Source organism: Babylonia areolata, chromosome 18 (assembly GCF_041734735.1).
Source record: "Babylonia areolata isolate BAREFJ2019XMU chromosome 18, ASM4173473v1, whole genome shotgun sequence".
NCBI lineage: Eukaryota > Metazoa > Mollusca > Gastropoda > Neogastropoda > Buccinidae > Babylonia > Babylonia areolata.
Genome location: NC_134893.1, coordinates 54,509,425 through 54,534,658, shown reverse-complemented (window position 1 = coordinate 54,534,658; position 25,234 = coordinate 54,509,425). Strand labels below are relative to the sequence as shown.

General features: G+C 41.1%; 2 protein-coding genes across 2 annotated transcripts in view; both read left to right on the top strand.

Moving 5' to 3' along the window:
• Nucleotides 1-7,969: 7,969 nt before the first annotated feature.
• On the top strand, nt 7,970-10,222 carry LOC143292280 (latrophilin receptor-like protein A). Its single transcript, XM_076602465.1, has 2 exons — nt 7,970-8,858; nt 9,894-10,222. The coding sequence occupies exons 1-2, from the start codon at nt 7,970-7,972 to the stop codon at nt 10,220-10,222; spliced, it is 1,218 nt and encodes a 405-aa protein (XP_076458580.1).
• Nucleotides 10,223-16,951: 6,729 nt separating this feature from the next.
• The window catches only part of LOC143292914 (dynein beta chain, ciliary-like), an 85,553-nt gene continuing 77,270 nt past the window's right edge, over nt 16,952-25,234 (top strand). The window contains exons 1-5 of the mRNA XM_076603605.1: nt 16,952-17,492; nt 21,087-21,280; nt 22,145-22,334; nt 23,702-23,801; nt 24,834-25,045. Coding sequence (XP_076459720.1) covers nt 17,136-17,492; nt 21,087-21,280; nt 22,145-22,334; nt 23,702-23,801; nt 24,834-25,045 — 1,053 coding nt within the window. The 5' untranslated portion in view covers nt 16,952-17,135. The remainder of the gene's footprint in view (nt 17,493-21,086; nt 21,281-22,144; nt 22,335-23,701; nt 23,802-24,833; nt 25,046-25,234) is intronic.

Here is a 25,234-nt window from a genome sequence, read left to right as displayed (position 1 = left end):
AGACTTGGGACCTGATCTTTATTATCCTAATCCGAATCAAGATCATAATTATTTTTATTATCACTATCTGTACAACGACTACGCAGATGCTAGCCCCATCCTGTTGCCCTTGATCAACAATAAGACACAATGGACACATATTCTGTCCAACATAACTTCCCTTATTAGCCGACTCTGTAGCAACCAATATTTATGCAATAGCTCGGACCCAGTGGACCACAGACCCCGTTGCTCGCCGTGCCATCGGTGCCATTGTGATTCTGCTTGCCGTCTTCGTGGAGACTGCTGCTTGGACAAGCAGCTGCACGACGCGGGGCATCACCTCGTCTTAGATGAAACAACCCCCTTCGAGAAGCCACGGCAGCTGTATGGGTGCCACGACACATACTTCAAGTCAGAGCGCTACCACCACTACCGTCTCTTCATCGACTCTTGCCCCGAAGACTTCAACGATGTTCGTGTGCAGAACGAATGTCACATGACGCTATCTGCGACTGAACGTCTCTCTCTGCCAGAGCAGTTGCAGAGCGTTTGGCCTGTTTGGTCCAACGCCAGTTATTCCCATTACCGTAATAAGTACTGTGCTTTATGTAACGGCGAGGATGTTGCACGCGTTCAGGTCTGGAATTTGCAAGCAAAGTGTTTGGATTTCGTGGTCTTATCAAACACTAGCAGCATGAACGCGTTGGCCAATGAAGTGGTTAAATCTGATGACTGCTTACTGGCTTTCATAGAATCCAACTCAGTCTTGTAAGTAATTCTTTCATTTTCCGAAGCAGCGTTCATGTTTCTTTTCCCTCTAGGTATCGAATACATTCTAAAAATTAAGAGTCTAATGTTTTGTGTACTGCTCTTGATGGAATCTACAAAATGTATGTAGTCGGCATTCTCTGTCTCTGTCTCTGCACGACGATACTCGCAATAAACCCAACACATTGCAATACAACACAGCATAGCACAACACAACACTGCACAACATGAAACAACACAACGCAACGCAACGCAACACAATACAACACAACACAGCACAGCACAGCACAGCACTACGTCATTTCCCGTCAGCGTCTGTCAATTTAACTAATTTTTTACTTATCCATTGCACGGCGACTACAACAGTCAACAATAGGCTATTTTTTTCTTTTTTTTCCCGCTTTTCCTTTGTTTTTCTCCAGAAGGTCCGTTGACTGTAAACCAGTTCAGGAGGTCTACATCGACACGTGCAACGCGACAGGCAGGAGGGCTACCTTCCAGCCACTGCTGTGGCACGGTTGTCACAAGCCCAGCTTTCGCAGCCTGCTGACGGTGGGCAACATCACCTACAGGAACCTGTTCTGCGCCCTGTGCAACCAGGGCGAGGAGGAGACAGGGCTGGGGGCGACGTGTGGATCTAGTGACGACACCCCCTTCCCTCTGATGCTGGTCCTTAGCGCCAGTGCTCTCAGCCACGTCCCCGCAGGTAGCCCGGCGGGTGGGGCCCAGTGCAAATGTCTTCACCATGAAGTATACGATCAGTACGAGGTATAGGATGTCGTTCGTTTTGTTTTGTTCCAGCCGCTAAGCGTCCTGACATTCAAACACGTTCGCATTCACATACACACACACAGCCGCGGACGCACGCACTCACGCACACACGCGCACGCAAGCAGCGCGCGCGCGCGCGCGTTCACAACAACAACACATATTTTCACACGCTCACATTCACACACACAAACAAAAAGGACACAGACTCACACACAGACACACAAACAGAGACAGAGACAGACACACACACACACAACACACGTGCACACATTCACACAATCAAACACGCGGACACACACACACACAAACGAGAAAGAAAGAGACAGAAACACAGACAGACAGACAGACACAGACAGGGGGCGGGGGCGCGGGGGGAGAGGGGGGGTTACAATGACAATGACGAAAAAGTTTATTGACAATGACTCACAATCTTCATGTCAAGGGGGAATAAGCCAGTTCCCAGAAACATCAGCGGGGAAAATTGTTATGGAAAAAAAATGGATAACCAAATCTTCTCGTTATACACGTACACACGCCCATTCGAACACAAGTGCGGATGTATACACCAACCCACGCGTCATTTCGAACCAACGAGCAATTTCAAAACGATACCTATCTTCTCTGAAATTTGTCATGTGGTCTTTTCCTAATTACTGTGTCTTTTCGGGTGTTCATTGCTTTTTCTAACTTAATATGCTTCTGCAATACATACTTGCCAGATATCCAATTATCATTCTCTTTCAGACGAAATAATGCTTTCTGATTCTGGACTTTCAGCCACAGGAACAGAGACCAGAGCGGATGTGCGCTCATTTCTAATGTGTGAATACTCTATGCAGTGAGAGAAAATGAATCTCATTCTCAAGTGTATTTGCATCCAAACCAACAGGGCATGTTTCTTCAACTCTTCCAACGTCAGACCATCTCTTTTTGCACATACGCCTAAAGTTCTTGTACAAAATCTAGCAGAGTATTTCTGTATCATTTATTCGACGCTGTTGAAATATATTTTTCAGATTCTACAAACATTTTAAAATGAGAAATACCAGTAATATACATCATTACTTTCCGAACAGGGGTGCCAGTTTTACTTAAAACACGATGTTAATCTATCTTTGAATACTTAAAGAAACACATTTTTATCCCAACCTCTTCACTAAGCCATACTGTTCCAAATCTGTTTTCAGTAAGAACCTTTTTGACATGGCTTTCAATTTCCAAGTGTCCGATTGATGTTAAAACATAACATGTGCTTGTTAACATAATGTAGAATCTGTAATTTAAATAATTTTAACCAATACTTTATGCACCTTAAGTAAGAACGAATATACAACGGGTATCATCCTCTTTCACCACACATCATCTACCCAGAGGCTTGCAAAAGGACAATTTAGAACGTTTCATACCAAAGGCATGTACTTTTTCTGTGTGTTCATTATCAATAAAGCCCCATACTCCATTCAGATGCATATGATTACATTGTCCCAATCTGATAATAAAACTTTCCAAAACATGGACAAAATCATATGAATATAATTTTCTCATAAAATTTCTTTTTTTTATTGCAGTATTGCGTATTTATGACTTGTTTCAGCCCACCCAAATTTAAACTTAATTTGATCGTAACACAAGCCCCACATATCACAGAGAGAGAGAGAGAGAGAGAGAGAGAGTTGAAAATATTGACAAAAGTTTCTTTAAACTGTTACGCAAAGGTGTCCGATTGTTACTAATCAAATGAACAGATTAATAACGGTAATATAAAGTATGAACCAACGGAGAAGCACAAACTGCACGACATCCACATTGTGTTGGCAGAGAACTAAAACACAACTACAAAGGAAACAGAGTGATGTGGGTCGAGTAAAATACTGGGAAGGTAAAAAACAGCAGAGCATTGTTTGATTTAAATCTAAACAGCAACCATATAATTCACACCAGAATGTAAGTATAATCTGGCATGTCAACTGATATTCATGTTCGTCAGGCTCGATCGCGACAACGGCTTTGTCACCCTTTGGCTGAATGCTTCAGTTACAAAATTAGCAAGCGATCTGCATGACAACATCAACATCTCTGATGAAATTGTATCGCTTTGGAATTATTCATGTTTGCGTTCTGTTTTACAAACAGGGTACATGTCGATTGTAAACAGCATCCTCTGCAATCAAACGAAAGATGTCTCGTATTCTAGGCCATTTGAACACAGCGAGCATAATATCTTATAAATATATCTATAACAAACTATTTTTTGTTTGCTTATGAACCCATGTTTCGCGATCTTAGTCTGCTAACCGCTTTGAGATATTTCTCTGGCTGGAATATGCCTTTGAATGAATAATATCATTGAGATATATATAATACTAATATATTATATCATTCTTTGAAATAAAGTTTTTTTTATTATATGAGTGCTAGTTTTGTTAAAAGCAATCTTATAGCCACTGTTTGAATTCTACCAAAAATACTATTTTTTTTCCATTTCCGACACCCTGAGACAATGCCAAACCCGTTTCCTTTAAAACTTACCTGGTATCAAGATACCCAGTCCAATGTCTTATTTATTGGTGTATGGAAAGCATTTATTTATTTATTTATTTTAGCCTGCTTGCATAATCGTGTCACTGGGAGTTCAGTTAATTTCTCTGTATTTCACACATTTCATTAATAGAAATAAGTTGTGATAAATAATTATCTGCCCGATTTTCCGTAACACACTTTGAAGATCGCAGAGATACATTTAAGAATTCTGAACTGCTTAAGTAAACAATACAATTTCAAGCCATTTGCAGGCACTCAGGCTTTGACACAGGAGAAATCTGGTGAACAGATCTAAGCACCGCCCGAATGACTCTTCACAGCTTTAAAACCCCTTCAGTGCCAGGGGGAAAACAGCAGAAAGTGGTGTTTCAGATCATAAAACATTATCCAAAACAATAAATCTAAAACAGAAAATGGTCTGGGGAACTGTGAGAATTTTCAGTCTTCCAGATCTATTTCTCTTTTTCTGATGACGTATTCAGTGACGTCACTATGCACGTACGTAATACGTTTATGGCAGTCAAATAAAATTTTCTGCTCCGTGAACCAAATATACTTCATTTGCGTGTCAAACAATTTCCAGAACCAAGCCTGGTGGGAGTTTCTTTGGTCTCCTGGAGTTGGGATTCCCCACTGCAGCTGACAGTTGAATCGGTGTTTCGACCTTGACCCGTCCCATGTTTGTCTTCTTGCCGCTGCTGCCTGGAGAGTCTATCTGGTGCCTCTTGGTTCGCTTTCGGTTGTTCTTGACAACACCCAGTTGAAGAGCAGTGCTGACATTGCGCATCCAGAGCTTTAAACCCCCTTGTACAAAATACGCGGACATTCCATCGTGTTTGCCTTGCGCAAACATGACAGCCTGCGTCGGTGGTTCAATGGAACTCAGTAAATTCATATTACTATTTCAGTTACCCCTTTTCTCTACTTTCCAACTATATCTGACCAACTGTTGATCGAACTCAATTTCGTAATCAAAACCACACACACACACACACACACACACACACACACACACACACACACACACATATATATATATATATATATATATATATATATATATATATATATATATATATATATATATGTAGCCGAGCGCTCAGCTCAGGCTTCAAAATACTGCTTCACGCATAGGCTCTATAGAAGACGCCGTTTTCGCAACTAACAGCTGGTCTTCAACAGCTAGTGCAGAATGTGTGACACTATTCCCAGTTTGAATGCAAAGCCCATTCGAAACCTATTCTCTAAACATCTATTAAATCAAGGCTCTGTATTGTTCACTGTAATATTATATTTGTTGTGCTTACACACACACTTTAATCAGTTCGAAGCATGCTTGATTTCAGTTAAATCGTTCCGCAGTCTAAACATTTCAGTTGACGCTAAGCTTACATCATTTTGTCCTTCTTGTAACACAACCACTCTAACCAGTGTCGCTGTAAGCCATTGGTTGAGCTCTAATCTGTGTTTCTGACGCAGCGTATTTAATTAATGTCTCTTTTGCTGGATCAGTAAACTACAATTATTATATACTGGCAGAATCGTCGCAATTCCATCTTTAAAACTATTCCATTTATGTTTGTCTACGTTAAACTGATTTAACGCACTTTACGCAGTTTGTAATTTTCAGCGTCAAGCTCGCTAAAACTGACATTTCTCAGGTGACTTAAATCAAGATTATAAATTCATCTTAAATAATCAACATCTAATTTTATACTCATTATAAAGTAGGTGTTGAGCTCTTTCTTTTGCGACCTATCCGACGTAAATCGGTTAAGGAATCATTTAGAAATCTAGCACTGAACACTTTGTCACAAACACAATGCTAAGTAATTTTGGGGGATTTGAGCCGATTCTCTTCACGGGCCACGCTTGCGTCAGTGCAGTCCGCTTAACTTGCATATATAGCCACAGCAGGTGATGACTGATCATTTTTCCACCTGGCTGAATCTACTTACAGCCAGAGCCTGCTCTTTCTCTCTTGCTGTTTCGCAAGCAGTGTGTGGGTGTGTGTGCATTGTCCTAGAGGCTGACTTCTCGCTACGTATCGCTTGCACTGTTTTCCTCTTCTTCTTATCTTATGTTTTGCTCTTCTCCTCATCCTTGTTTTCTTCTCCTCATCCTTGTTTTCCTCTTCTCCTCATCCTTGTTCTCCTCTTCTTCTCTTCATTTATTCTTATTTTCTCATAACTATTGTAAATAAAACAATAGAAAACCCTTTTGTGACTGACCTCTACATGCTGCTGGTCTGCGCGGGGATTCTTTCCTATCATTTATTTCAGTCAATCATTCTTAATTCTTTTGTACCGTGCCTCCTTATTATTATAAAACCACTTGGGTACACGGCTACAAAAGTGGCGTCGTCGACAGGATTTTGATCCTTCAAAATATCCTGACGACAGGATAAAGACCCATCACAAAATAGATCCATATTATTCCTTTTAATGTTTCGATTCTTTTATCCAAATTAAATCGATCCCTAAACCACAGCTCTTTACCACTAAGTGTACTTGGGTACAACTTGGCGCTTGTGAACAAGGAAGTTTTAATTCTTAATATCTCATTGAAAATTATAGGCCCCCTCGCCAAGCTAACTTTGTAACAACTTGGCGCTTGCGACCAAGGATATTTAATTCTTTAAATATCTCTTATAATAAATCAAAGCCCCTTGCCAGTTGTACTCTATCACACACACACACACACACACACACACACCTCTCTCTCTCTCTCTCTATATATATATATATATATATAGAGAGAGAGAGAGAGAGAGAGGGATCTGATGTCTTTACCATCTCATTCCAATAGCACCAAATATCATTTGCAGAAAGATAGCCACCCTTAAGAAATACGATGATTTTTGTTGTCTAAATGAGCAGTTAAGCGTTCTCTGTCTGCCTCAGTGTTGTTTTTTCCCCCCATTAAATTGGTTTTGCCATCCAATTGCAGTGTCTAATTATCATCTGCAACAAACAATAAAAACTACTGTAAATCAGGATGATGATGATTATATTAAATCCTGTTTTCAGCCTTGTTATTTTCATCAATTCCTTCTCCTTTTTTTGTTGTCAAATTGGAGTTTGGTTGGTTTTCCTTTTTACGTCCAAACATTTAAAAAAAAAAAAAAAAAAAAAGGTTCACGCTTATGCTCATGAAACTTAAAAAAGATCACCCACAAATCATTTGGGTGAAACCATGCTTTTAGTCAGTCAGTTGTCATGTCCTTGAATATGATTGTTCGGTTTGAATATGATTGTTGCAGCGCAAGTGCCGACCCCTTGAATGCTCCATGACGCGAAAAGTGAAAAACAGGGAGTGCGTGGTACAGTTTTCCAGTGTGACAGGACTCCGGTATGGCTTCACCGTTATACTGCGTCCACACAACATGACATTGATCACGTTGTCTTCACTCAGTGCTGTCGGCCACAGTATATGGGACACCTTTATGGAAAAGCTCGACTCGATTTTCATGTATGCATTCATGATGAATAAGTTACGCATTGTAGCACGGGTGCGTAACATAATGTTGAGCTCAAATGGTCAGTTTACAGGAATCAATGCAAGTGATGGTAACAAGACTATAAGTGTAAACAAAATCGCTATCGTAGAGAGTTTCTTGTTAAAGACCTTTGTCACGTTGAGTCTTCCAGTTATTAACTCGAGTCATTTAGATAGCATTGAAAATCAGTTGATTGAGATGACCCACGATACTTGGAATTTCCCAGTTGGCGGGATTGTCTGTCAGTTCATAGCTTCGCCCGCCTACCACCCCGCACACCTTGTCTTTGAGTACTTTGCACCTACCCTTCTAACATCCGATGGAATGGTTTCAGAATATGGTTTAGATTTCCACAGAATTGTTGGAGCTTCAAACAATGAAACGTCGTACATTTCAGTTATGGACACTATGCTATGCAGTAAAGTGTTGGTTGATGTGTCTGGTGACTCTTTTCCTGGCAACACGTTCACTCTCAATGAAAACACAGGCTCCCTCTTCCACCGTCTGTCGGGAAGAACGATAAGCTTCCAGTACGTGGAAGTGTTGCAGAACGGCAAGGTGTTGGTTTGCGCCGATCAGATTTACGGCTCTCTTGCTTCATCCCCGACACTGGCACTACCCGAAAACCTCTTTTCCCCCTCTATGATCACGGTGTCCGTCGTCTGCCAGAGCCTGTCCGTGGTGAGCCTGTTCCTGGTGCTGTGCACCTACTGCCTCTTCCCCGAACTGAGGACGCTGCCAGGAAAGAACACCCTGGCGCTGGTGCTGACTCTGCTGCTGGCCATGTTGACCTTCCAGCTGGGGGTGGCCCGGGTGGAGTTCCCCACTGCCTGCGTGGTGCTGGGCGTTCTCATCCACTACCTCCTTCTGTCCTCCTTCACCTGGATGCTGGTCTGCTCCTTCCACATGTACCGCATCTTCACCCGCCTTCTTCACCATGCCCACATCCACATCCACAGGGCTGACCAGGATAGGTGGACATTGGCCCGCTACGCCATGGTGGCCACGGCAGGCCCCGCTCTCGTGGTTTGCCTCACCTTGCTGGCCAACTACCTGGCTAACCGCCGGGACAGCTGCTCCATGGACCTGGGCTATGGAGTGGGCATCTGCTACCTGTCCAACCGCTGGAGTCTGCTGCTGGCCTCCGTGCTGCCCATCTCTCTGATGATGCTAGTCAACCTGGTGCTCTTCCTCTGCACCGTAGTCGCCTTGCGCCCCATTAGTCTCACCAGAAAGCGCTCCGTCCGCCATCAGCATCGCCAGCTTCTTGTCTTCATCCGTATGTCATCACTGACCGGTGAGATGGACAGCCTGGTTGACAAAGAGTACACATCACCAGCAAAACACAACCATGTACGGCCTGCTTGTCATCCCACACACATTATCAGTTGTCAAATTTTCGCCCCTTGTTTCAAGCATTTTACAAGGTTGCTAAACATCACCATTCCAACAAGATTTGTGTAAATGAGAAAGGAAGGAAAGTTAAAGGCCTTGTGTTTTCCTGGTGATTAATTACACACACACACACACACGCACACACACACACGCACCGCATGTGCGTGTACGTGTGCGTGTGCATCCGCACGTGTGTGTGTGTTGAGAATGAATGAATGAATTAAAGTATTATTTTCCAACGGTGAAGATAGCACTATAGCCGACGTACACATCTGCCGTTATTCGCACAAACATATACACATTTAAATGTTGTTATACTCAGTACATGTATAATGTTCAAGGATAACGTCAAACTGAGAGACACAACATCGCTCATATCTTTGCAAAAGGGAAGCGAGTAACACAACACAACACACACACACACACACACACACACACACACACACACACACACACACACAGAGGCAGAGAGAGAGAGAGAGAGAGGATTCTGTTGTTCGACAAAAACATAGTCCACAAAATGAAGTCAACAGTTTCACAACCTGTGTCTCAAGAGGATGGTGACTGGGAAGATAGGGGAAAGGAAAGAAAAAGAAGGGGGAGGGGGGCGTTGGGGGGTGGGGGGGGTGGGGGGTGGGGGAGAAAGAATTGAGAATAATTAGTGTTGAATAAATACTCCTAGATTTGGAAACGATGCAGGGGGTGGAGCTGGAATAGGGGGACAGAACCGATTAATTAATTATTATTATCATTATTAAGTTATTATTTTTATTTTTTAAGAATTCCAACTTATAATTCTCCACTAGTTTTTGACAACGGTGCCCATCGCTTTTTGCTGTTTTGATGCACTGATGCCGCCGATTCCCATTCTTTAATAAATAAATAAAAACAATAAATAAATTGATTAATTAATTAGGTTTAATTACTTGTCGCTCAGGAATCAACTGGTTGGCGGGCTTGGCAGCGGCCAGCATAGACTCGCCCATCATGTGGCACGCGTTTAACGTGCTGTGCGGCCTGCAAGGTCTCTACGTCTTCGCCGCTTTCATTTGCAACAGGCGCGTCTTTCTACTGTACCGCCACCTCCTCTGCGCCACTGGGGACGGGAGCAACAGCAGCAGCACCACCACCACCACCAACACCACAGGAGATGCCGCCACCTCTGTCATCTCTGACAGCAAGCTGGCCACCACCACCACCACCACCACCAACAGCGCCGCACGTGCCCAAGGTCACGGCGTTGAGGTCACCACTGGGCACGTGTAGGTGCAGGTGCAGGCGCAGGATACCAATGTGGGACGAGGGGAAGTGTCTCTTCATGTTTAATTTTTTTTGTTTTTTTGTTTTGCTTCGGATTCTAACTTTGTTTGAAAATAGGAATCGTAGTTTCAGGGTGGTTTTTTTGTTTTTTTTATTTTTATTTATTTGTTTGTTTGTTTGTTTGTGTGTGTGTGTGTGTGTGTGTGTGTGTGTGTGTGTGTGTGTGTGTGTGTGCAGTTTTAGTTTCAAGGAGGAGTTAAAAAGTGCGTCAGGACTGATTCCCATACGCTACACCACGTATTCGGAAAAAAAAAAAAAGCAAAAAAAAAAAGCAGATGCCTGATCGGGCCTTCAGGATTCATAGTGACGAGTCGTTAGTGCGTTGGACTTTCAATCTGAGTTTCCCTTCCACTTCATTTTCAATTAATTCATTAATAAATAGTGGGTGATGTTTGTGGTGACAAAGATGGTTATGAAACATTCGGGGCAAACGTGAATTGTGTGGAAACGGAAAGTAATGCTTACACAAGACACATTTACACATGTGCATAACATACTGCAACGGCTCGCGCGCACGCGCGCGCGCGTGTATGTTATGTCCAATGTCTGGATTGTTCTAACTCTTCAGATGAGTTTAAAAAGTATATAAAGTTGGGAAACGTGGAGAGATGGCCTAGAGGAAACGCGTCCGTCTAGGAAGTCAGACTGAGAATCTGAGCGCACTGGTTCGAATCACACCGGCAGTCGCCAGTATTTTCTCCCACTCCACAAGACCTTGAGTGGTGGTCTGGAAGCTAGTCATTCGGATGAGTCGATAAACCGAGGTCCCGTGTGCAGCATGCATTTAGCGCACGTAAAAGAACCCACGGCAACAAAAGAGTTGTCCCTGGCAAAATTCTGTAGACAAATCCACTTCGAGACGAAAACAAAATTGCAGGCAGGAACCCTCCACCCCCCCCCCCCCGCCCCCCCTCACCCCCCCCCCCCCCCCAAAAAAAAAGGGTGGTGCTGTCAGTGTAGCGACGCGCTCTCCCTGGGGAGAGTATCGCGAATTTCACGCGGAGAAATCTGTTGTGACCAAAAAAAAACAAAAAAAGCAACAGCAAAAAACAAAAACAAAAACAACAGCCCAAAACAACAAGAACAAAAAAAAACCCCAAAAAACAACAACAAACAAACAAACAAACAAAAAACACCCTCCCAAACAAACCCAACAACAACAACAACAAAAACCAAACCCGACAACAAACAAGAATATTCGATGTCTATTTGAACCAAGCTTTGGGAGAAGATGACCCACCGAGCCAGCCAGCTAGCGAGCTGTTGGGTGCCCTCTTAGGAGGTTTAGGGTTCGATTCGAATTCCTCTGTCACCCCTTCTTCCTCAGTGTGGGTCTCTGTGCGAGGTCTATGTTCTTCACCCTGGGCACACGAGCGTGCCACAGTTCCCCCCCCCCCCCCCCCCCCCCCCCGCCCCCCCCCCCCCCCTCCTGCTGACAGGTGAGGGAGAAGTCGTGTAGCTTGTCCTTGTCAGTGGTGTTAGTTTCGTGTTGTGATTGGCCAACGGCCATTCCACGTTGAAAACACCTGTTCTCATCCGATCACCGAGTTACACAACGTCAGTCAGGCCTTGTCAGTACTGGGATGTGGGAACGCCTGGAAAAGCCGGTGCTGTTGGCATTCCCTTTTTAGAAGGAGAAACGTAGCAGAATGGTTAAGACGCTGATTTGCCAATACAGTGTCCGTGAGGGTCTGGGTTCGAGTCCCGGAATATCCCTCTCTCCCAAGTTTGACTGGAAAAAAACGACAACACAGAACTGAGCGTCCAGTCATTCGGATGAGACGATAAACCGAGGTCCCTGGTTGTTGGTTACCCTCTCATTTCACTCACTCAGCTGAAAAAAAACAACCCCAAACAAAACAAAACAAAACAACAACAACAACAAAAATCTTGTTTTCTGTCGTCGAAATGCTTCATATTGTGCACGTGAATCGGGTGTCATTTGGTGACTTCTGTTTGTTGTCTTTATCCAGTTCATTTTCAGCTAATTGCTTGTAAACCCTTCACTAAACTCCAGGTGTATGCATACCTATAATCATGTAACAATGGCTAAATACATTAAATAAGAATGAATGAATGAATGAATCATTTATTCAGTTCTCTCTCTCTCTCTCTCTCTCTCTCTCTCTCTCTCTCTCTCTCTCTCTCTCTCTCTCTGTGGGTTAATTCACAATATTCTGAATTTTTTGATTGTCCACTTGGTGTACGACAGGGATGTGTCATGAGCTCTACTTTATTTTGTACATTTATCAATCAGATTGCTGAACATATGTCTGTGTCAGGTCGACATGGGGTTCAGTTGATACCAGGTAGCATGGAACTGTTCATATTGCTTTTTGCCGATGATATTGCTTTATTATCAACAACTCCAATAGGACTTCAAAATCAGTTGAATATTCTTAAATCATGCTGTCAGGTGATGAAGTTGAAAATTAATGTGCAGAAGACAAAAATAATAGTGTTCAGAAAAGGCGGATTTTTAGGTAGGCATGAGAAGTGGGTTTTTTTTAAGATGAAGAAATAGAAGTAGTAAATGAATACTGTTATTTAGGGTATACATTCACATCAAAGATAAGTCCCAAAAAGGGGACCGAACATCTTGTTGTGAAAGGCAAAAGGGCAACCACGAGCCTTGTGAAGGCTTTTCAAAAGTATAAAGAAATGTCATATGCAGTATTTTTCAAAATATTTGATGTAAAGGTACAGCCTGTTCTGTTGTATGGATCTGAAATTTGGGGTATGAATACACTAGAGAATGTAGAAAAAATTCATTTATTAGCATGTAAGCGATTCTTGGGAGTGCCAGTGAAAACACCAAACAAAGTGGTTTATGGTGATCTTGGTAGATATCCGTTATTTATAAACTCGTTATTAAATGTTATAAGGTACTGGTTGAGAATACTACAGATGGATCAAAATAGATTGCCTTACATGGCTTATCAGATGTTGCTTGGATTAGATTTAAATGGAAAACAGTGTTGGGCTTCTCAAGTTAGAGAAATATTATGTACAACAGGTTTTAATTTTGTGTGGTTGCAGCAGGGTGTTGGTGATGTGAAAGGATTTCTTATTACTTTCAAGCAAAGACTTATAGATATCTTCATTCAAGAATGGTCGGGTACTATTAGTGATAGAGAGAGATATTCATGCTACAGATCATTCAAAGTTGTATTTGAAAAAGAAAAATACATAACAAATGCTGATGAATATTGTTTCAGAGTGGCGTTGTCTCAGGCCCGATTTAATGTGCGTCCTTTAAATAACAATGTTAATAGGTACACTGAAAATGATGTTTTAAAGCATTGTCCTTTTTGCCAAGATGAACTAGAAGATGAATACCATTTGTTGTTTGTTTGTTATGTATATAATGATTTACGGACAAAATTTCTTCAAGACTGTTTAAACATGTCTCTTAGTTCACTTCTCCGATCAAACAACAAGCAGAGAAATTTCCATGTATCAAAATTTATTTTCCATGCGATCAAAAGGAGAAATCATATACTCAGACCTAATTAAGTAGAATTAATGTCAAGTCCATGAATATTATGATATTGTGTCATCTGTTCAAGTGTTATAATACCCCTTCCCATGCCCACCCCCAGTCCCCTGGTTTTGAATTGTGGTCCATGGCCAAAGTTCATTAAAACAATTTCGTTCGTTCGTTCGTTCTCTCTCTCTCTCTCTCTCTCTCTCTCTCTCCCTCTGAAAGAGTGCAAGGGACTCAACTCTGACACAAGCTTGAACTGATGTTGATTGTTGGTTATCCTCTCATGTTTCACCTCACGTCGAAATGCTACTTATTGTTGTGCACGTGAATCAAACGTCATTCGGTTGACTCTGTTGTCTTTATATAGATTACTTTTCACTTATTGCTTGTGAACCCTTCTCCGATATATGCATATGCACCTGTTGCTAAATGCATAAAACATTCATTCATTAATTCCTCCCATCCCCGCCCCTTGTGTCAGTGAACTGTTTCACTGAGTGTAAGACCCCCCCCACCCCCCTCACCCCCCTCCCTCCACCCGGACCCCATGACTCTGGTGAATTGTGAATGGATGTTTTGTTGTGCAGTGGCTTTAATGTGTTGTGTATTGATATCTTGTTGTGCGGTGTCTTTCAGTGATATAGCAGCATAATAAAGTGACTTGAAAGACAACACAATATCAGTTGCGTCCTGCGTTTAGCGCGCGCGCGCGCGCGTGTGTGTGTGTGTGTGTGTGTGTGTTATGTCTCTCTGTGTGTGTCAGTGTGTGTGTGTGTGTGTGTGTGTGTGTGTGTGTGTGTGTGTGTGGTATGTCTGTGTGTGTGTTGTGTGTGTGTATGTGTGTGTGTGTGTGTGTGTGTGTGTGTGTGTGTGTGTGTGTGCTATGTCTGTGTCAGTGTATGTCTATGTGTGTGTCTATGTGTATGTGTGTGTGTGTGTGTGTGTGTGTGTGTGTGTGTGTGCGCGTGCGCGCGCGCGCGTGTGTGTAATACTGAGAGTGTACTACAGTGTAATACTGGGAACACTGAGAGTGACTTCTAGCATTTCGAAGGTATCATATGGAAAGGCGTGGTTATGGGAGAAGGAGAGGGAAGACTCCAAGATATCTCTGTAGACGGCGGCGATGCCACCTCCACGAGCCAATCGAGGAAGTGACAAAGTTTTGACGGTATCCAGGGGGGGTCAGTTGTTTAAGTTTGGGTTCGTGACCTTGTGACTTTAACCAGGTTTCGGTAAGAAATACGATATCAAAGTTTTTTTTCAAAAATAAAATCAGAAATATAGTCAGTCTTTTGATCAGGGCAGACAGATTGAGCATTGAACAGACAGGCATGAAAGAGATCAGAGGTAAGGGGAGAGGAATCTAATGGTGAAGCAGGTGAGTCAGGCAGACACACAGTGGAAGAAGAAGATGGTGACTGAGCAGTGGAGGACAATGGGAAGGATGAAAAAAGTCAGGGAGTTGAGACAGATGTGGCATGAGTAGGAAGCGGAGCAGAGGCTATCACTGGCACGGGGGATACATTACAGTTCGGAATATTGTCATCAGAGGGGACAATGTCACGGGAAGTAAAAATGTTAGCAGGAACACGTGTGTCGAGGTTGGAAGCAGCACAAACAGCGCCGCATAAAGTGATCTGTCAACACACACAGGTGACACATCAGGGGTACTGTCAGTAGTGCTGTTGGGGGTCCGTACGGAAACGACAGTTTTGATGGGCTTTTGTTTTCTCTTTCCTGCTCGGCGAGTTCGTCTTCGCGGCAGGCAAGCGCCTATGCCTGTTCCTCGCAGGCGCACAACCAGGGGTCAAAGGTGCAGGTTCGATAGCAAACAGTTCAGCGAGCGAGTACAGAGAACAAAGGGAGGGACGTTGCGCTCACCGCGCGCGCGTGTGTGTGTGTGTGTGTGTGTGTGTGCATGCACTAAAGGTTAAGGTTGAAGGCTCCACGGGCTTTTCTGATGCGCGGGTTGATGGTTTCTGGTCCACACACACACACACACACACACTGCACTGCACACACACGCACAGACACAGACAGACAGACAGACACACACACACACACACACACACACACACACACACACACACACACACACACACACATATGTCTGTCACACCGAAATATTTCATGAACAGAGAATAACACGTATCTGAAACTCAGCACAACATGAAAAGAATAAGATAATAATGGCCTATTCCTTCGCGCTTGAGAGTAAAAGGGCAAACTCATGTTATTTTTTGTCAGTCCTTTGGGGGTAATTTCCTTCTCTCTCTCTCTCTCTCTCTCTCTCTCTCTCTCTCTCTCTCTCTCTCTCTCTGTGTGTGTGTGTGTGTGTGTGTGTGTGTGTGTGTGTGTGTGTGTGTGCGCGCGCGCGTTGTCGTATCCGCTGCTAAATTCTTTGATTTTTTCTTTCATCAATCTCTGTTTTCTTTCGAAAACAGTTCAGCAGTCTTATTGATCACTGGTTGTCTCTGGCATCTAAATGTCCACAGGGTCTTGACTGATGATTTCAGTGTCACTTTGGTCATTGATTTCTTTTTAAAATTTTGTATTGTAACACTAACCCTTTTTTTCCGAGTTCGTCATTTACCGCACACAAATGTCGTGCAGGCACTGACAGGTTTGCACAATCCCCACTATTTACCCACCTCAGTGCTCTGACACTGAGTCACAGCCGAACCCACTACGTATGCCCTGTAAATGAGGAGCACCAAGTTCACTGAGTATTAATGGTCTGACCTGGCACTGATTGGGTTATCGTGACCTGCTTTTACAGGTCAGTTAATAAGTCTCTGTTACAATAACATAGCAATGAAAGCTGGATTAAAAAGTATATGGATGAGTTGCATGAGCGACCTAAGTAGCGCTAAGTCTTTGCCTCCTAGCGTAAAATCTGTATTATGAATCAATGAGTCTCTGCGGCTAATTCCAAAGGTTTAGGATACGCTAAGTGGCAAACTTGGAGCTGCCGAAAATCCTTTATGCCGCTCAACTTCCTGGAGGGTGAGTAGGGTTGTGTATAACAGCATTTGTTTAGGGCTTGGGTCTTCGGAGGAGAGTTGGCAAAACAAATGGTTTGGAATGGAAATTCATGACGGATGTTTGGGAAGAATTCGGTCGTACGGCGTGTTTCTCGGTGAAAAGACATGCCATAGCAACCTGCCATGACAACGAAGTCCACACAACACGGCGCTGCTTGCAGGACCAAGAAGGCACGGCGACCAGGGCTGCAGAAAACAACTCCAGATGACAGCGCACAGCCTTACCACGTAGACACTATACTTATCAAGGAAAAAACAAAATCCTTGCTTTTTTCATCGAATGTTGTTCTGAAGGTGATAGTGCTACGTGAATAATAAAAAAATCATCATGGCGAGCGAACTTGAGCTCAACGACAACCGGGTGGAATTCATGGCAGACTATGTTCTGAAGACTCTCAGAATCAAGCCAGACAAATTCGCCAAGATGTACAGTTTAGATGAAAGCAAACAAATGTTCATTGACTTCTTTGAAAAACCAGATATCGTTTCGATTCTACTGATCGCAACATCATCAGGGTCTTTGATTGTGCAATATGAGTGGCCACAGAACCCCAAAGGCAAAGCTTGCTATTTTGTCAAGAAGTCCCGAGATCCCATTACAAAAGACACAAATTTCAGAACACAACTACTGTATGGTGACATGTCCCAGGCACCGCTAGACCAGCTGTCTGCTTTCGTTGATGAGGTGAGTTTTCATATTTGTAGAAGTTTTACAACACAACATATGTATCTTACGAGTTTTCATACTTTTAGAAGTGTTATAACACATGTATCTTATGTGAATTTGGCTTTTCTGGAACATAATTAATTTTCTAAGGATGGTTTGCATTTCATTAAGACAGTAAAGACTCTTGTTATAGTAAAGTTTTGTTATTTATTAAACTTATGAGACTGAATAACTGTACATATGCACCTGATTGAGATGGTTCATTGATAAATAAATGAACTGATCAGTCAGTTAATCAGCATCAGCATTTCTTAAAATTGTTTCTCAGTTGTGTAATTTATGGATGTGGTGGCAATTCATTCCACATTAGGTAAACTTACAAGACTGTGGATCTGTATTAGTGTATACTAGTATATATTACTTTTTTGTCACAGCAGTTCTCTGTGTGAAATTCAGACTGCTCTCCCCAGGGAGAGCAAGTTGCTATAGTGCAGCAGCATCCATATGTATATATTTTTCTTTTTTTCTTCCTGCAAATGTATTTATTTTCCTATCAAAGTGGATTTTTCTACACAATTTTGCCAGGGACAACATATACCCTTTTGTTGCTGTGGGTTTATTTTTTAAAGTGCGTAAAGTACCTGCAACATGCAGGACCTCAGTTTATTATCTCATCTAAAAGACTAGCATACTAACATCCAGCCCACTACTTACATAGTGTCTATATATGAGGAGAAAATACTGCCAAGTGTAGAATTTAATCATGTGCACTCAGATTCTCTCACATCCTTGGTGTTCATGTTACCACTAGGTCACCACAATGCTACATGTTTGTCCTACTTTATGTTTGTCCCATCATGACATGTTCCTCTGTTGGCTGTATTCTGATATATCTGAAAAATCTCTATGCATAAGTTTTCATGATGGTTTATCACTGGAAGACTTTGTTGTATATTGCATATCCTGTGGACCTTTGGAAAAAATTCTTAAGTGTATCACTGTATATGTGTTTGCTTGTGTGTGCATGTGGTTTTTGTTTGTTTGTTTGTTTGTTTTAAATTTCAGAACTGTTTGTTTCCTATGTTATTTATGACTATATTGCGCTATGATTAAATTCATTTTTTGAAAATGTCATGACTGTAGTGAGAAATGCGCTTCAGTGGTATATGCCAAAGGAATATTCTGGGCTTATTTGCTATAGTATAATATAAATGTAATTGTACCCAATCTTCCAGATTTGTTCCAAGTGAATAGATTTTATTGTATGGCATGGTTTTTGCTTACATTGTTTGCTATTTCACATGCTGTCAGTCCTCATATGGCCCCATGCAGTTGGCTTGGCTCTAAGCCGAACTGATTTGAAATGAATTGTATTTTACATGGCATTCATGTACGCTCTTTTCAAATTGACAACATTTTGTGAGGAGGAATGCTTTGCAGATCTTTCATTAGAGAGCTGTCACAGTCAGATTTACTTTTCCTTTTGCTTTTGAGTGGAGCAGATTTGTGAGGCTGCTGAGTCATCCTGGAAAAGCTATAATAGCCTCCAGAGAGAATAGAGGAGGATAATGAGGCACAAGAAGAACTTTTGTAAAAGAGAAAATCTCCACTTTTGCGGTTCATGACATTGTTGGTTTTTTTGTTGATGTTATTTTCATACAGGTCACTGTGCGATGAGAATGATCTGTCAAGTCAAACAGACTGTGACATCCATATTTGTAGTTTTTTGTATGATATTTTGGAATGATACAGCAACTTACAGGTGACAAACGTGAATAGAATACTGTCAATCTTTGTACAGTTAACTCAGCATGAACCATTCCTCTGCTTTCCCTCACACATCTTATGTAATCCAGTTTAATTTCTTTACTTTTGAATACAGAAACAACAGTATGATAATTATTCTAACATACACAACAAGGAAGCAGTTTTTGTGCAATCATATTGTACTCACGATACAAGACTAAATCAGTAAACTTATATTGTACATTTGATGCAGGACTAAATCACAACTTCATGAACAGTAATGAATTAAGGTTTTCAAAAGAATTGTTTCTTTCAAGGGGTTTGTTATGTAACTAACATCAGTTCCAATTTTTCCTGTTGCATTATAAAGCTCCCAGTCAGGTATGTCACAAAGTGTTAGTATTTAATCATTCATGGTAATGTCTTGACTAATCTTTGAATGGCATTCATTCCTTTCATGGCTTCTTAATAAAACTGAACCTTGAATGGTATGATTCAATGACAACAGATTGTTGCACTCTACACAGTAACATAATGTTATATTACACAAGTGCATTTCGTGACACAAACCATAATACAAGTTTTTGCTGTTTAAAAATGTTGCTGAACAGTGCACCTACTTGTTGTTTTGTGTTTGATCTTCTGCACTGTTGTTCTAAAATGTTGAATTCTATCGCTTCAGCATGATTAAAAAAAAAAGCACTGTGTGTGGTGTGTGTGTGTGTGTGTGTGTGTGTGTGTGTGTGTGTGTGTGTGTGTGTGTGTGTGTGTGTGTGTGTGTGTGTGTGTGAATGAGTAAATATGACTTAAAGATTTTATGTAATTTGATGAACAATTATTGACAAAAGAATAGTCCCATTTAAACAGCAGTGGTGTTTATTTATTTATTTTTTTTAGATAATTAAGAAGGAAACTCTAAGAGTAAGACAGTTGATGACTAAAATAAAATGAGATATATTTTGGTTATATGACTCCAAGCTGCACTGACATTTTGTTCTTTTTTTTTTCTTCTTCATCTTCTGTTCTAGATTTGACTTGTTGACTTTTTGTGTCAGGTCTCTCGAACAGGTATACGACTCTAATACTGATTGTTGTATCAGACAGGGTCATCCTTCATATCATCTAGAAGGAAATACATTTGAAACATTAACTGATTTAAAACTATATTTACGTTCCTGCCATATTTCTATGACATTTCTTGATCATAATCTGTTAATTGCATATTGTTAATTTGATCTCTAAAATGGAATGTCAATGAATTTCACAATGCATGCTCCAGTATTTTATGCATTGAAAGGATACTTTTATTAGAGTACTGGGTTTCCACTTGGATGAGAAAACCGTGTGTGTGTGTGTGTGTGTGTGTGTGTGTGTGTGTGTGTGTTGTAGTGTGTGAGCATACCAGAGTTTACCTTCCTGTCTGCCTATGGTTCAAGAAAAAAAGAAAAAAAATTCCAGTGCTAAACTCTATAAGAACAATAGATGAATGCATATCTATTCATGCATGTCACAAGTATGTGTGTGTTTGCAAGTGTATAAGTGTGCTCATACATGTACTGTTGTGTATGTGTGTGTGTATGTGTGTGTGTGTGTGTGTGTGTGTGCACACGTTCGTGTGAGTGTGTGGGTGTGATAGTATGGGCTCCTGTATCTTTGGGTTCAGTGTTGTTGTCGTATATCTGTGCAAATCCTTGTGCCATGCTGTCCAGTTAGAGCAGCTCAGTGTGTGTGTGTGTGTGTGTGGGTGTGTGCATACGTTTGTGTGCATGCGTGCGTAATTGCGTACATGCATGGGTGCGTGCGCCCGTGTGTGTGTACATGTGCATGCACTTGTGTAACTGTGGGCTGCTAATCACACCTGTGTAGGTCCTTGTGCCCCTGCTGTCCAACGAGAGGAACCATGACCACTGGCCCAAAGTGGTGTCTGAAGATGTAAAGCGGCACGTGCACAACCTCAAGAGCAATGTGTATGTGGTGTCGGGCCAGGCCAAGGGGAAGACCCTCCTTCCCCTTCCTGTCGGTACTGACCAGGTGGAAGCTGCGGAAGAGGAGGCTGAAAAGTAAAACTTTGTGCATGTCATTTTGTTTCGTGTGTGTGTGTGTGTGTGTGTGTGTGTGTGTGTTTTAAATTAATTTATCTTTTTTTTTTTGCTTTGTGCATGTTATTTTTCTCTTGTGCCATCTTTTTTTGTGCTTTTTTTTTATTTGTGTGTATGTGTGGTTATTTGTGTGTGTTGTTTTTTTTCCCTTGTTTATATGGCATATTTGATAGAATGGTCGCTGATGGAAGATTTTTAAAGAAATGCATATGTCTTTTTTCTGTGTTAAAAAAAAGAAAAAAAAAAGAAAAAAAAAAAAAGAAGAAGCTATATTATCTGTGGTTTTTTGTTTGTTTTTCTTTAAGGGTGTAGGGGTGGTGGTGTAACCCTGACTTGACTTGAAAATAAAATCAGCACACACAGAGTTGACAGAAATATTTGGGGAAAAAAAGAGTTGTAATTGTATCTTTCTCCACTTGGTATTGCTATATCCACTTATGAAACAAACTGACGATGAGCTGGCTAATGAAGACTTGAAAAAAACACAATGTAACACAACACAACACAACACAGCACAACACAACACAACACCCAGTGATCTATATCAGCTCTTCTTTTCTTTGCCCTCATGACAGTTTCAGTTTCAGTTTCAGTAGCTCAAGGAGGCGTCACTGCGTTCGGACAAATCCATATACGCTACACCACATCTGCCAAGCAGATGCCTGACCAGCAGCGTAACCCAACGCGCTTAGTCAGGCCTTGAAAAAAAAGAAAAGAAAAAAAAGGTGAATAAATATTATTATTAATAATATATAATTATTATTTATTTATTTATTTATTTATTTATGTAAGCTTATCTATTATTTATTCACCTCATGACAACAGAGGGGAAACGTATGACCGCAACCTGGTCCACGCCATCGAGACGGTGGTGATTGAGTGGACCCACCAGATCCGGGATGTCCTGAAGCGAGATTCCTCTCAACCTCTGCTGGAGGGCCTGCACCCAACCCCCTTTGTGGAGATCAAGTTCTGGGAGAACAAAACCCAGAATCTGGAGTGCATCTATGAACAGGTGGGTGTCTGCAGGTCCTCTGTTGGCGATGACTTTGGGTTAAAAGATATATGCGATTGTGGCAGTGGTAGAGAAACAGCTGAGCACTATTTGCTATCGTGTCCACGTTTTAGCGTGGCTCATAGAAATACTGTCTCAAGTCTTCCCCAAGAATATATTAGATACATACTCTCCTGTACGGTAATTCCAATTTTCAGCTTAACATAAACATGCTGATATTTGAAACTGTACACAGATTCATCACTGAATCCTGTAGATTTTAAGTGTGCACTGTTCTAGGTGTGTAGGTGTGACTCACTATATCTTCTACATTGAACATGTAATCTTTCCATACTTCCTGTCTAGTCGGTCTAATCAAGTACAGTTATGTGTAATGTTATTCCCTCTCCATGTGCATATTTTTTCTTCTCTTTTTTTTCTTCTTCTTCTTTCATTTCTTTATCTTATTCACTGACTTGTTTTTCTTACCTTTTTCTGCGTTCTGTTGTGAACAACGTATCTTAAAAATGATGTTTATGTTCATTGTAAATTCTTTAAATATATTAATCTCCACAGCGGCTCAAAAAAAAAAAAAGAAAAAAAAAGGGGGAAACAATATATGTCTGCAATGACTGTCGTTTATATGCAGTTGGAAAATGTGTATTTCAACATAATTGCAAGTGTGTAGCGTCCACCAGCCGTCAAACGAAACAAATGTATTTAATCACATTCCTGAGCACGATATAAGCTATTAGCTTGTTGTTGCTCTGCTGTCTATCTGTACATGTGTGACATATTTACTGAATAAAAATTTTGTTTAAAAAAAAAAAGAAAAAGATATATGTGTTCAGTCCTCTTTTAGTGCAAGCACAGTCAAGACGTTGTGTTGGTGATGACTAAATTTGGGATCGAAAATATATGTTTAGTCCTCATTTAGTGCAAACACAGTCGAGGCTGACAGATTTTCTTCCATGGCATCTGCACCTAGAGAGTGCTTTACTTATTTATTTATCAAACTAGTTTTGCATGAAAGTCTGGTGGAGAAAGACGCCAGCCAAGTGATGTGCGCATGTAACTGGAAATTGGAATGTTTCATACAGTATGTTCTCATGTATGAAAATATATTTCTTGTGTTGGTGCTTGTTAAGTGATGATGAATAAAAAGCAAAAACAAAAACAAATATATATATATATGTTTATATATATGGTATTCAATTCTTTAAAAAAAAATATAAAAAAAATTAAAGAAAGGAATAATAATTTAATTATTTTTCAAGAGAAAGAGTTTTTCTCTTTTTTGAGAGACAGAGTTTTAATCATTATTTTTTTCAATAGAAAAGTACCTCACTGATTATCATTCGCTTTTTTTTTTTCTCTTCAATTGCCAGTTACGAGATCCCAAGGTGAGGAAAATGGCCGAGCTGCTTGAGAGGACAAACAGCAGTTACTTCCCTTCTTTCAAGAATATCTTCAGAGATGTTGTGGCAGGTAACTACATGGAAACTAAATTAATGCACCCATTCACATTTTGTCTGTTCTGTGTTCATGTTGTTTGTTCTTTAGTCTTCTAGCTTTTATTTCTGTCTGTCTGTATGTTTTCTTTCACTATCTTCATTTTTTTTTTCAAATTTAGTGCAGTTTCAGTTTCTGTTTTTAAGGGAGGCATCACTGCGTTCAGACAAATACATATACGCTACACCACATCTGTTAGGCAGATGCCTGACAGCAGCATAACCCAGCGTGCTAGTCAGGCCTTGAGTGCATGCCTGTATATTTGTGTACCCATCAGAGTGGATTTCTTCTACAGAATTTTGCCAGAGGACACTTTTTGACTCACTTGTGTAAACAAAGTGAGTCTATGTTTTAACCCGGTGTTTGGTTGTCTGTGTGTGTGTGTGTGTGTGTGTGTCTGTGTGTCCATGGTAAACTTTAACATTGACATTTTCTCTGCAATTACTTTGTCAGTTGACACCAAATTAGGCATAAAAATAGGAAAAATTCAGTTCTTTCCAGTCATCTTGTTTAAAACAATATTGCACCTCTGGGATGGGCACACAAAAAATAAAAAATGAAGCCTAATTATATGCAACTGCATTTACTGTTATATTTATATTTTTTGTATTCTCTAAACTTGGCACTTTGATCTGATATTCTGACCCAACAACAAGAGCAGTCATTATTATCATTTTTTGTTCAAACAGGAACTTCTTTTGCTAAGCATGGAAGTTTTATTTATTTTGCAAACGTTTTGGTGCAGATAGTAAAAAAAGGGAAATTACTCTGTAATTAATGCTAGGGGACTTGATTTGCTTTAAACTGATCTTTCTCATCTTAAACATTACATTTTGAAATTATACTCAATACATAAAAAGCTTTGATTTAAAAAAACAAAGTGTATCACAAGTGAGTCTTGAAGGCCTTGTCTCTCTTGTTTCTGTTTAGGGCAGGTCTGAGTGTGGTACCCAAGGTGTGCATACAGTCAAAAGTAACAGCTGTATTTTTTTTGTTTGTTCTTTCAAGCTCTGACGGAGGCCCAGGACATCAACATGTACCTGAAGCCCCTGAGACACCACCTGGAGGACCTGGAGCAGGCGGAGTTTGACGAGAGCGGGCCCATGCTGGGCCCCTTGATCCACACGATCTGCCTGGTGTGGGCCAACTCCCAGTTCTACAACACCCCGGGCCGCATCGTCGTCCTCCTGCAGGAGATCTGCAACATGATCATCGAGATGGTATGTGTCGTGTCAAGTCGGTATCCCCTGGATGTATGTATGTACAGCCTCAAAAGTACTCCTCTGCCCACTGCTGTTTTTTTTTTAATTTTATTTTTTAATTTTTTTTTATCCCAGTGCAGTCAATCAGGGCTAGCCTCAAATGACCCTGGTCGGGAGTCATTTGTGTGGCTAATCAGGATTGAACCC

Coding starts and splice junctions, on each gene's coding strand:
- LOC143292280 (XM_076602465.1), top strand. CDS start 7,970: ATGCTATGCAGTAAAGTGTTGGTTGATGTGTCTGGTGACTCTTTTCCT. Junction 8,859..9,893: donor CCGTATGTCATCACTGACCG/GTGAGATGGACA, acceptor CTTGTCGCTCAG/GAATCAACTGGTTGGCGGGC.